Source organism: Galleria mellonella, unplaced genomic scaffold, assembly GCF_026898425.1.
Source record: "Galleria mellonella isolate WM207_F2 unplaced genomic scaffold, CSIRO_AGI_GalMel_v1 utg146, whole genome shotgun sequence".
Taxonomy (NCBI): domain Eukaryota; kingdom Metazoa; phylum Arthropoda; class Insecta; order Lepidoptera; family Pyralidae; genus Galleria; species Galleria mellonella.
Window position 1 is genome coordinate 8,100,006 of NW_026441999.1, and position 14,204 is coordinate 8,114,209.

The 14,204-nt window shown below is 35.5% G+C and overlaps 1 protein-coding gene across 3 annotated transcripts in view; it reads left to right on the top strand.

Moving 5' to 3' along the window:
- The window catches only part of LOC113510906 (nephrin), a 328,760-nt gene that overhangs the window by 37,136 nt on the left and 277,420 nt on the right, over nucleotides 1–14,204 (top strand). For all 3 annotated transcript variants that reach the window (XM_052891906.1, XM_052891905.1, XM_052891904.1), the window contains exon 3: nucleotides 9,183–9,332. In XM_052891906.1, coding sequence (XP_052747866.1) covers nucleotides 9,183–9,332 — 150 coding nt within the window. The remainder of the gene's footprint in view (nucleotides 1–9,182; nucleotides 9,333–14,204) is intronic.

The window sequence follows — 14,204 nt, forward strand, 5'->3', positions numbered from 1 at the left end:
ATATATATATATATATATATATATATATATATATATATATATATATATATATATATATATATATATATAATCATTTTAGCTATTAACTGTCCACTGCTGAACACAAGTCCACCCCATAAGTAGAGTTTTGCCAAAAGATGCCACGCTTGGCAGTCTAGTCGGCAACTGCAGTTAGGGTTTTAGAGATGTTTTGTTACGACTCATCTGTCTACTATTAAATTCCTTTAGTCGCCTCTTACGACACCTACAAGAAAGAAAGGGGTAGCCTATTCTATGCCAGGACGTACACGGCCAATAAGCTTATCAAGTAAAAAAGCTCATTTTGTTAAAACAATCTCTAATAATTACATGTGCCACTTCTACTCAATCTGTACTTATTCCATGCCCAAGCGTGTTCCCTCGCTGGTCGACTTATAAAATACCTCATTAGCATTACTCTCATTTCTTTACAGTTTTAGGGTTCCGTCGTAAACCACTGTACTTTGATACACAATGGTTTTTATTGCCACTTTACGATGTAAGAAAAAAAAAATACTCGGTGATAAGAAGGAAGGAATGGAAGTTGCTGAAATCATTGTGAAAAGTACATAAATTCACTTCGTTATAGGGATCTTATTGTCGCTGATTCCTGTTATATTTTAATATCGGAGTGGAGGGGATTCGTAATGGGATAATAACGAAAATTGACAGCCCCACTTTAATAATTCTATGTGGTAATATAATTAAAAATATTGCCACTGGGTAATTAACTTTGTAATTTAAGATTTGATTCTATAAGACAAAAAAAAACAACAATTTTGATAAAATTTTTACAGGACCAATCTAAAAGTATATCCTTTCAGATACAAAAATGTATTTTCGAAACCGGTTTATAAATGACGAAGTTATGAGGTAATAAACATAAAAAAATATATAGTCCAACGGAGTACCTTCTTCTTTAAAATCAGTGGATAATGTTAGCCAAATAGACGGAACCCTACAGTATATAAACGAAGTATCACTAGTGGAATTAATCACTATTTTTCTCACATTTCAGATAACATTTTTTTTATGCAACTTAGAATGGCAAACAAGCTGACGGCCCACCTGATAGAAAGTGGTAACCGTCGCATGCTTATAGACATGAGCAGTACCATAGACATAACAGAGTATACTGTTTCGCCCATGATTCCCCCCATGCATTGTTATTCCTGAGGACTTCAAATGAAACACAGCCATGCAAACACAACTGCTTAGGGGAAAAGGGATTGTTAGTAATGGAGACTGATAATCCCATTGCTAGCAATATATCCAACCACGTCGACTTCCTCGCGGTTCCCTCTGAAAACTATCATGGTTAATTCCTGATGAATTCATCGTGATGGGCTAACTGGCCTGTTTTCATTCTCATCTATCACCCTTCACTGGTGCTCTGCCAGCGTATCCCATTAGCGCAGGCGGGGTTACCATACCATTTTTACCCATAAAAAAACAACTGATTCACGGTAGAAACGCGAATACGGCAGAGATGCCCAAGCAAACAACTTTTGTACAAAGTCTTCGTCCAGTAAATGTAAATTTAAACTCAATTCTTCATTATTGTAATAGAAAAGTATTTTCTAAGTAGTTTGGACTTAAGATAACTTAAGATATACCCTACGGGTCACAGAAAGCTTTTTAAAAGTTACCTTTATTTATGTTAAAGTAAAACAGGTTTGTATACCTATTTTAAATAATTAAAGATGGAATATTTTTTTTGTACTGAGCTAGATGTTCTTTTACGGAAACTTATGTCACTGGATATGTAATTAGAAATATTTTGTTTATTTCCACTAACATGATTTATTATTCTTTATTTTTTTGCTTTTAAGCGAATTTCAAAGGAGGATTTAAATTTATTTTTGGCAAAACCCTCGCCTACATGATCTGTACCATGGATATAACAGAGTATACTGTTTCGCCCATGATATCCCCTATACGTTGCCATTCCTGAGGACTCAGGTGTTATTCTTCTGTACACAGTAAATTCACTGCCATATCCCACCCTTCAAACCGAAACACAGCCATGCAAACACAACTACTTCACGGTAGAAACACGAATGGAACAGAGGTGTCCAAGCAAACGACTTTTGTACAAAGTCTCCCTCTGGTAAATGTTGGACTCAATCTAATTTAATACAATAAAAAACTAAAAGTAATAATAAAGTAGATTAAATATGAGACTATCTTTTACGCCTTGATCGAATATCAACAGCAACGCGAAAAATTAGCGACCAAATTGTGAAATGTGACAGAAAAGTTTTTTCTTGAAATCAATATCACTTGGCACATCAAAGTAATTTGCTTTAAAAATTCTCTCGTGGCTAAATACTCGAGCTTTCAGCGATGTCGACTTGCGCGGAGTTTCCACCCCCCCTCCCTCTCCATCCCCCCATTAACATTTCTTTTTTGCGAATACTTTGCGAACTTGACGATATTAGTGTTCCGCAGTGAAATGGTAAGGAACCCTTTATTATAATTATAGTAATATTGTACTTTGTCATGTGGTCCATGACCCTTTCCCGTGGGTGTCGTAAGAGGCGACTAAGGGAGGGCGAAGGATAGGCTGCAGCGTCCGTATTAAAACATCTCCAAAACCTAACTGCGGTTGCCAATCTACCTGTCAAGCGTGGCAGCTACTGGCAAAACACCCCAAGGGGGGGCTTATGTTCAGCAGTGGACAGTTAAAGGCTGATATTATGGCAATGATAAATACTATACAAATATTATGAAGAGGAAAGATTAAGAATGTTTGTTTATTTGTTTGTCATGCTTAAACTCAAAAACTACTCAATTGGTTTTAAAAATTCATTTACTTACAGGAAGCTGCATAATCAACAAGTAACTTGGGGTATATATATATATATATGTTATTTTAAATAGAGATACCTAACAAATCTATAAAAATATACGTTAAAATATCAATGCCTTTTAAAACTAATACAAAATAATTTACTAGAAGGAGATTTTGGTACAAACGTCGTTTGCTTGAGCACCTCTGTCTCATTCGTGTTTCTACCGTGAAGCAGTTGTGTTTGCATGGCTGTGTTTCGGTTTGAAGGGTAGGTTATAACAGTGAATTTACAGGGTACAGAGGAATAACACCTGTGTCCTCAGGAATGGCAACGCATGGGGGGTATTATGGGCGAAACAGAATTCTCTGTTATATCCATGGTACTGCTCATGTCTATAGGCGACGGTTACCACTTACAACAGGTGAGCCGTCAGCTAGTTTGCCATTTTAAGTTGCATAAAAAAATCTTATTTCTATCTGTTCATCCATGCGAAGCCGGGTCGAATGACTCGTTTTAAATATAGTTAGTTGACTCGTCTTTACTTACACTTTATTACATAATTTATAAAGATAATAAGTACAGTAAATTTTAATGTGAAGTGACACAAAAGGCGGCCTTATCCAGACAACCTTTAGATAGAGGGATAGATAAAATAAATATATAAGCTGTAATATTCGTCGATAATGTAGCTTTCTTCAGATAAGAATTTTTTTTAAAGTCGGTTAAGTAGTTTTTTTTATCTTTTTATTAATATAGCTTAAAACTATGTATTTATTTTTTTTAATAGAACATGCCATGTTATTCATTAATAAAGTAGCTTTTTATAGGCGAAAAGATTAAAAAAATCTGTTACTTAACTAGTCTCAAGAAATACTAAATTTTTTGTGATCAAACTATTTCTCTTTATAATATTAATTTAGATTACAATAATAAGTACAAAACAGTAATCATACTTACTTTTTTCTGAACACCGCCATCTATTGACGAGTCCTGAGAGTTTTCTACAACAGTACGTACATAATGCATTCAGCAGAACGGCTTAACAGAAAGCGTGAATTAATAATCTTTAAGCCAATTAGAAACTGGGTGACATCGTTAAAATAATAGGATTAATTGGATAATTTGCGACAATTTTAAAGTACATTTTACTTTGACAAAATAAAGCGAGGTTGAGATTAAAGGAAGGGAAATTTAAATAGGTATTTATATATATTTATTATAATAATCCTGGATAGGATTATTATAATTAATATAATATATTTATAAATAAATTAATATAATTAATGTACATAAATAACATAAATAAAAATTATTTATCGTTGGTAAGATCATCACGTTGAAAAAACCGATACTCGTACATTAGTTCCTTTCCATTTTTATTCTCAGTTGAAATTATATTCTGAATGGACCTTGAAAAATATTTATTTATATACAAATTATTTTTGTTCTTACTTTGAGAGCGGGTGGATCGATTTGTTTTTTTTTTTTTTTTTTTTTTTTTTTTAACGTTCGTAATAGCCTAATTAAGTTAAGATTTTATAATAAAGAAATACAGTAGGCCTGATTTTGAGGTTAACCTGTGTCTAAAATTAAAAATTGACATTACAGCAAAATATTTATTTCAAATTTTCTGTTAGATTTACGTCAAAATTATTGTAAATTTAGTTTATGGTAGTCCATAAAATGGTAATTTCGCGAAACCATAAAATTTACATAATAAGTTTCGAGAAATGGCGCATCGTAATCGACCAAGGTTTTTTTATCATCATTAAGAGAGTTGGACAGTTAAAGAATCTGTTATAATATTATCAAAATATCTCCGTAATATTATAAGCTTGTTAATTATAATGCACATTATTGATATAAAAAAAAAATTTGCTCTAACAATAATTTATAAGTGAAAGAAATTTGAAAATCAACTCGTTTTAATATTTCCATAGACTATAATCCTTTCCTCGTCAACAAACAAGTTTTACCTTCAACGGTTTACAGCAAGAATGGCGGGAAATGTTAGCAAACAACAAACCCATTACACCAAAGGAATTGCAAACCAAAGATCGAAATTATAATAAATTCCATTTTCATTATGGCCGCGTCTTTGCTTCCGTCTTCCTACACCGCCCCTTACTTACGCTTCGGCCGCAAACGTTCTAAATTCAAAAGTAATAAGCGGTTATCCCGATCCCGTTTGTAACTATCGACTACGACATTCCACATCATTATAATAACGTACATTTCAAACGAATACCAATCTAACGCTGTTTAAAATACGGTTTACATTTGATTGTGCGCATTATTAATTTTACGCTTGTGTGCGTGTGGCGTTATTTAAATGTCTACACGTGTAATAATTGTCGAGTTCCCGGTTTTATAATGATGTAGCGCGTATGTGTGGGTTTAGTGATGGGATTAGATGTATGCCGTATCCGTACAACGGATATTATGTTGTTAATCCCCGTGCAGGTAACGTGTAATTGGTTTGATGATATATATATATATATATATATATATATATATATATATATATATATATATATATATATATATATATATATATATATATATATATATATATATATATATATATATATATATACATACCTACTCTTGTAGTTTCTATCGTTCTAACATTTTTGGTATACATTTTAGATTTTATATTTATGTATTTATTTTTTAATTTAAGATTTGTAATATGCGAAATATTAACGTGTCATTGATGTAAATAGCAGAATGTAGTAGTAAATATATATGTATTTGTAATATATTATATTATGTTAATATGATTCGTTTCATATCTTAACAGTAGGTCTACCATAAAATATTCCGAATTTTTAGACTCAATTTCATATTTTCGTTCCTACCGAAATCGGCATAGTATATAGTAAATGGAACTTAACATTTCGTTCGTCATAAATCTTCCCATAGATGTCCAAAGTAACTATATTTTAATATTTTGAAATGATATTTATTATTTATTTATTTATACTTTTGCACACATTTAAATATGTTTACAGAGCGGACTTAATGCCTGATGACATTCTCTACTGTGTAATTCACTATTACGTAATTTTAATATCAAATATGTATTTCGTTCGGTACCGATATTTCGGTAAACATTTCATGGTAGGCCCTCTGGTTTATCTTTTATATCCATTGAACCGTCCCATCCCTAGCCGAACGTCTGTCGCATGTCCAATTATGTTGGTATTTTTTTATATTATAATTTTACGTTACCAAGAAAGTTGATAACACAAATTATACTTATACACATTTCTTAGAAGACTACCAGATTATTATATCTTATATATATAAAATTTCTAATAACCATTATTAAATCAGTATTGATCTAATTTTGTTTAAATTATATTGGATATAGATGTATAAGCTTAACGTACGTACATACATACATATCTGTCACGCCTGTCTCCCATTAGGGTAGGCAGAAACAATGGAACGACAAATGCTTCGATTCAAACAAACCTCTTTCGCTTCTTACACATTCATCGATCTTTTCGTACACGCTCGCAGGTTACGGGTAGACTTTGTACGAAAGTCGATTGCTTGAGTACCTCTGTCCCATTCGTGTTTCAACCGTGAAGCAGTTTTGTTTGCATGGCTGTTTCGGTTTGAAGGGTGGGATATAGCGTGAATTTACTGGGTACAGAGGAATAACACCTGAGTCCTCAGGAATGGCAACGCATGGGGGGTATCATGGGCGAAACAGTATACTGAGTTATGTCCATGGCGCTGCTCATGTCTATAGGCGATGGTTACCACTTTCCATCTGGTAGGCCGTCTGCTTGTCTGCCGTTCTAAGTTGTAAAAAAAAATGTTTAAAATTAGTAGGTAGTCCCACTTGTGCTTGGTATACACTGGCAGGGTCCAAATTTTTTTAGAAATCAAAATTGATCCTCGTCTTTGCTATCGGTATACGCTGGTGGGATACCAATTAGGGATAATAGGTGAGGATGAATGTGTGTGGATGTCAATCTGAAATAAATACTAAAGACAAACAGACTTCAGTTGTGGCAAAACCATTTATTTGAATTTAAAAACTAAATTACTGAACCGATTTTGATGAAAATTTTATGGGAGCAATCTGCAAATATATCCTTACAGATAAAAAAAGAATATTCCTAATCGGCTTACAACTGACGGAGTTATGAGGTAACAAACATAAAAAAATACAGCCGAATTGAGAAATTCCCTCTTTTTAAAGTCGGTTAATGAGAAATAATAATACAGCCATGTCAGCATAGCTACTTAGCGGCAGACACACATATGGGACTGATGCATTCAAGAAAACAGGTTTTGTACAAAATCTCCCCCTAATAAATTTAAAACATAACCCTACTTAACCCGACGCAGTCGGTAATGCTTGCAGCCATAAACAACCGCCACTTATTAATTTTCACGCTCTAGTCTCGCACATGTAGTGTCTCTCCATCTACTTTCGTACAGTGTGCACCAAACTTTATGTGGTGTTTGTGATAAGCGGAGGCGGAAGCGTGAGCGGAGACGTATAAATGTTGAATTCTTAAAAGTACTTTATTTTTATTTTATCGCTTGTCTATTTTCTCTTTTCATTTAAGACTTTCCCCTTGTCGGTGCAACTAATTCATGCATCTTCCTCCAGCCAGCTCTATCCCAGGCCATATCCTTTATACGACATGACGCCTAGTGTTTCCTTTATCTGCCCTATGTCTATTTTATAATACTTAAAATCGTGAACCAGCTGACGGCCCACCTGATGCAATGTGGTAACCGTCATATATATATATATATATATATATATATATATATATATATATATATATATATATATATATATATATATATATATATATATATATATATATATATATATATATATATATATATATATATATATATATAAACAGGACAGGATGCAATGAAATACTTATGGTACCCCTTATACATTGCCATTCCTAAAGATTATAGTGTTATACTTCCGTACCCTGTAATTTTAATGTCCTTTCCTACCCTTCAAACTTTACAGACAAACTCAATTGCTTCACGGCAGAAATGGAAGACAGAGACAACCATCCAGTCTGTGGAAACGAAGTAAATAAACTACTTGATTTTTTTATACAACTTAGAACGGCAAACAAGCTGACGGCCCACCTGATGGAAAGTTGTAACCATCGCCTATAGACATGAGCAGTATTATGGACATAATAGAGTATACTGTTTCGCCCGTGATACCCCCCATGCGTTGTCATTCCTAAGGACTCAGGTGTTATTTCTCTGTACCCTGTAAATTCACGCCATATCCCATCCTTCAAACTGAAACACAGCCATGCAAACACAACTGCTTCACGGTAGAAACACGAATGGGACAGAGGTACCCAAGCAATCGACTTTTGTACAAAGTCTCCCTTTGGTAAACTGTTTTTATTCGAATCAGTTATTCGATTCTCTACACTTTCATTAAGTTTTGTTAAAACAAACTATAGTATCAATATAAATCGCTGTCTCCTCCGCTTCCCGCTACCGCTCATCACCGAATCCACACCAGCGGGTGCGTTCACCTCGCAAACTGTCTCCTTGTAAGTATACCCACTTGACGCCCACTCCTCTCTTCAGCTATCGTATTAGTTGATGAGGGTTCTTTGTCTCATTTTTAGGGTCCCCTCAGCTAATACAAGAACGTCGAGCCGTGGTTCTGGTTACAGTGATACTCTTCATTGCTCCTTTATATATCAGGAATTCGATCCGATATGTTTATTTGATATAAATATATTTGGATCTATTAATACTAAATATTAAAGTTGTGAACATGTAAGTGAGTTTGTCTTTTTATTGTCATGAAATCTCTCGTTGGATGACTCAATTGACAGGCGATATGTTAGTAGACAGTTCGGATGAGATTTCGACAGAAAGACTCCTTGACTTCAGTTGTATGTAAGTGTTCTGGAATCGATCTGTAAATACCTTAGGTGTATATTTTAACATCAGAGTTAACAATTGTTACTAACCTTTAAACAGTATAAAACATAGTTATCTGAATTCCTTTCTTCCTGTGGGTAACGTAAGAAGTAACCAAGGAAACTTGGTCACTTCTTACGACACCCACAGGAAAGCTGTTGCCCATCCCTTCGGGATAGGCAGCAGCGTCCCTCTTAAAACATCACTAAAGCATAACTGCGGTTGCCACTCCACCTGCCAAACGTGGCAACTACTGGCAACACCTCCCAAGGGGGAGGTTTATGTTCAGCCGTGGACAGTTAAAAGCTGATATGATATGATATGATGCAGTAGTCGGGTAGGTTACATTCTAATTTAGCAAGCGAAGCTACAGGAAACTGTTAGTAAAGAGTGAATAAATATTGTATAATTTTGTTTCAGTACTGGTGTGCGTAGCTGGTTTCCAGCAGCAGTACTTCAGGGTGGTACCTCGCAGTCTGCGAGTGCAGGAGGGGAGTGAGGCGGTGCTGGAGTGCGCTGTGGCCAACCTGGCTGGCCAGGTGCAGTGGGCAAAGGACGGATTTGCACTTGGTAAGTTGTAAACAAACGAACACACTTTAATTTACCATCAGGTGAGCCGCATGCTCGTTTGCCCCTTGTGTTATAAAAAAAACTGCCCCGACCAAAATACAGTTTAGTGATGTTCAATAGCAGTACAGCTCTTTTTATGCAACTTAGAATGGCAAACAAGCTGACGGCCCACCTGATGGAAAGTGTTAACCGTCGCCTATAGACATGAGCAGTACCATGCACATAACAGAGTATACTGTTTCGCCCATGATACCTCCCCATGCGTTGTTATTCCTGAGGACTCAGGTGTTATCCCTCTGTACCCTGTAAATTCACTGCCATATCCCACCCTTCAAACTGAAACACAGTCATGCAAATACAACTGCTTCACGGTAGAAACACGAATGGGACAGAGGTGATCAAGCAAACGACTTTTGTACAAAGGCTCCCTCTGGTAATAAGTTCAAAGGAACGTCCGAATCGGTCCCACTATGTAATTGAGTAACCAATTAACATGTAACGAAATAATGTTATTAAATTTACTAACAACATGGAACATAAACCGGTGTTCAGTTTAGATGATCTATTAAATAGATGTTTAGACAAATATAGCATTGACACACGCTGCCTGAATAGGCCAATTGCCAATCGATTGCTAGGTGACGGCTCATACCCGACCTCACTATTGTGGTGTATTTTATAAGAGGTAGCGTTAATTAATGCAATTAATACTTCTTATATCAATAATATTCTATACCGTGCAGTCAAGGCACAGAATGGGCCTCCCCTTTCTTTCCCATTGGTGTCGTAAGAGGCGATTAAGGAAACTTAATGATAGAGGGATGGACAGAAGCGTCCCTCTTAAAATAACACCAAAGCCAACACCCTTCCATGCGAGGCAACTACTGGTAAAATCTCCTCTTATGGATGCTGTTGATTTCAGATATTATAATAAAATAAATAAATTAATAAAAGTGCGGAATTACAGGATACAAAAATATAACACGACCTCGGCAATGGCAACGTATGAGAAGCGTCATAGTGTATTTTCTAAAATCCCACGAATGCTCAGGCTATGGAATGAGCTCCCAGTCGAGGTTTTCCCAAGTATATAGAAAATTTGCCAGAATGGATTCAGTAGTTTATTTTTAAATCAAAGTAACCAGTTTTGCCACAATTGAAGTCGGTTTTTTTACGGAACATAATTATTTGACTCTATTCATTACAAAGGAAAATTAAAATCTTATCATCTTCTTTCATTCTCTCATGTTGTATGAATGCTATTAAGTGTGTGTATGTTTATGTATATTTGTTTATATGTGTATATATATGTATGTATATATATTATTGTTTTAGTATCTGTATTACTTATTATTGCTCCACCTACCCTTTGTCCTTTTTTCTCAATATCCTCTACCCAAAGGTTGTCTGAAAGAGATTGCTTAGTGATAAGACCGCTTATTGAATTGATTTCTTATTAAAATTAACTGTATTAATTATTTTTATAAATGTCGCAATAAAGTGTAAATAAATAAATGAAATCTCTCCTCATTATACTATTAGTTTATATTGAGATCATATATCGCTAAAGCTTATTACTTGGACCACCAGTTCAGTCTACACAATAACACAATGTTGGTATCCGTAAGCACAAATCCTATGAACCGTGGCATTTATTGCTGCCTTTCTATATTCTATTTCTATTGTAAATATATACCTATAAAGGTCACAGTTTACCCACATTGTACATCAAACGTTAACTGTCCACTGCTGAACATAGGCCTCTCCCATAAGGGGGTTTTGCCAGTAGCTTTTTATACAACTTAGAATGGCAAACAAGCTGACGGCCCACTTGATGGAAAGTGGTAACCGTCGCCTATAGACATGAGCAGTACCATGAACATAACAAACTATACTGTTTCGCCCATGATACCTCCCTTACGTTGCCATTTCTGAGGACTCAGGTGTTATTCCTCTGTACCCAGTAAAATCACGCCATATCCCACCTTTCAAACCGAAACACAGCCATGCAAACACAACTGCTTCACGGTTGAAACACGAATGGGATAGAGGTACCCAAGCAATCGACTTTTGTACAAAGTCTCCCTCTGGTAAATTTATCGACAAGTAAACCTGCAGGAAATAGCTAGTCATTTCTAAACACCCGTCTTTACTAGTCGACTTCATTGCTTTGTTTACGTCTAAATTTTATTACATTCATGTATGGTAAATCTAGATCAAGAAAAAATCTTATAACCAATTCAATAATTGAAATCAAATTATTTTTATGTCTAAAAAAATCGATTGCACAATCGACTATAATCGAAATTTCAATCAGACACCGAGATATTGCACAAAATAATTTAGTCGCGGTAATCGAGCGAGATGATATCGAATAATTGTTTTTAAATAGGAATGCCACGAAATCGTCGATGAACATTTATAGCGATAAATGGTAATTAATCGGTTGACGGGAGTCGATCCACGCGATGTAAGGCGTCGTTTACACTGTTGCGTAAATCGCATCTAGTTTTGTGATGGGAATGTTTGTGAATGTGAAATAAGTGTTAATATATGACTATCAGAGGAATAAACTTTATTAATTACCATAATAACTATTACAAAATTAGAAAAGATATCGTATTGTGTATATACACACTCACATACGTACACATTTACACACAAACAAGTGAATTATAATATCTTTTCTATGTAGATATTACATATTTATTTGTATTTATGTTACTGTATTTCACTTGAATTATTCACTTGTAATTGTATATTTTTATTTATGGTGCAATAAAGAGTTAAATAAATAAATAAATATTTACCTGTGAAAGCTTTTGCATTTAAAAATATATATAATGTAATAAGTACCGATTATGTATTTAAAAATAATGATAAACAACGCGAAAGTTTAAAATGAACTAGGTAACATGTTTAAAGCAAAATTTTTGGAAAATTCATCATCGTTGCCTTGTTTTTTTCTCATTTTTTGGGATTGGCGCAATATGTCATTCTCTTCCACGAATCCCTGTCAACTCGCAATTTCGGGCTCACGCCTCTTTTATTTATATCATCTTTCACACAATCCATTATTTAATTTAAATCATTAAATTATTTGTGTTAAGACCAAATAAACCATACTATTATTGTGTAACCCCGGCATAGAATAGGCCACACCTTCCTTTCTCGTGGGTGTCGTAAGAGGCGGCTAAAAAAAGGCGAGAAATGAGCAGCAGCGTCCCTCTTAAAACATCTCTCTAAAGCCTAACTGCGTTTGCCAATCCGTCTGCTATGTGTGGCAACTACTAGGAACACTCTGGACCCCCAAGGGGGGAGGCTTATGACCAGAGGGAGACTTTTTACAAAAGTCGATTGCTTGGGTACCTCTGTCCCATTCGTGTTTCAACCGTGAAGCGTTTGTGTTTGCATGACTGTGTTTCGGTTTGAAGGGTGGAATGGCGTGAATTTACTGAGTACAGAGGAATAACACCTGAGTCCTCAGGAATGGCAATGCATGGGGAGTATCATGGCCGAAACAGTATACTCTGTTATGTCCATGGCCATGGCATAGGCTCATGTTTATAGGCGACGGTTACCACTTTCCATCAGGTGGGCCATCAGCTTGTTTGCCATTCTAAGTTGTAAAAAAAAAAGGCAGTTGACAATTAAAGGCTGATATGATGACGGTGATGAATATTTGACATTAAAATTTAAACATTTACGTATTTTTGCCCATTTGCCTTATCCACTTATTAGTTAGTATTAACTGAATAACTAGTTAAAGATAATGACATGTTAGTAGGCGTGGGATCACCCACGGTATTGGTATTAATCAGTACCGTCGATATATCTATATACTGTATCTATATACTAAGTTCTTATGCATACTAATCGGAAAAAAGGTCATCACCTATTTCGATATCTATATCAGTCGGATATTTATAGTTTTTTTTTAGAGATTTTCATTTCGATATTATATATTCGATAACCCGTATCTAATATATCTTTAATGAATCTATAATATATATTTTTTTTGCACATATAAAAACCGATCGATCTCGTAATTACGCAAATGTTAAAACTACTTATGGCTCAACATACATGTAATTTGACTATATATTGATTGAATGAGGTTGTATATTTTCCTAAAATAAATAAATAATATATCATCATCATCATCATCACCATTTCAACCATTATCCGTATACTACTGCTCATACGAGGTCTGTCCGGAAAGTTCGTATAAAAGTGTTCTGGAATGCGAGAAAGAGGAGTGGGGAGGCCAGGTAAGCGCAGGACCCCTTCCTTATGTCCCTAACAATGCTTCAGTTCTGGTCTGACCGCCGTGCGGTGCGAACTGGCTTGTCACGCCATCTGTGAAGTTACCTCTTAACGAAACCCCGTCGGCATGGAGCCCGCTTCCGTTGAAGAGCAGCGCGTCGTAATCAAGTTTCTCTCGAAACTCGGCAAGAATGGCCGTGAAATTTTTGCCGATCTCAGAACAGTTTATGGGGATGATGCTGTGAAGGAACCAACCGTCCACAAGTGGCTAAAAAGATTCAGAGAGGGCCGAGAAAGCGTTCAAGACAATGTTGATTGTTTTTTTCGATGTTCGGGGGATTGTCCATCAAGAATTCGTCCCTCCAGGCCAGACAGTTGATGGAAAATTCTACGTCGATGTGCTCAGACGCCTCAAAGCTCGTGTGGCACGAGTTCGTCCAGAATTGGCGCGAGAGGGGCGTTGGATTCTTCACCACGACAATGCCCCTGCCCACACCTCTCTTGTTGTCCGTGAGTTTTTGAGTAAAAATTCCATTACGGTGACCGAACACCCCCCTATTCGCCGGATTTGGCCCCGTGTGACTTCTTCTTGTTCCCAAAAACCAA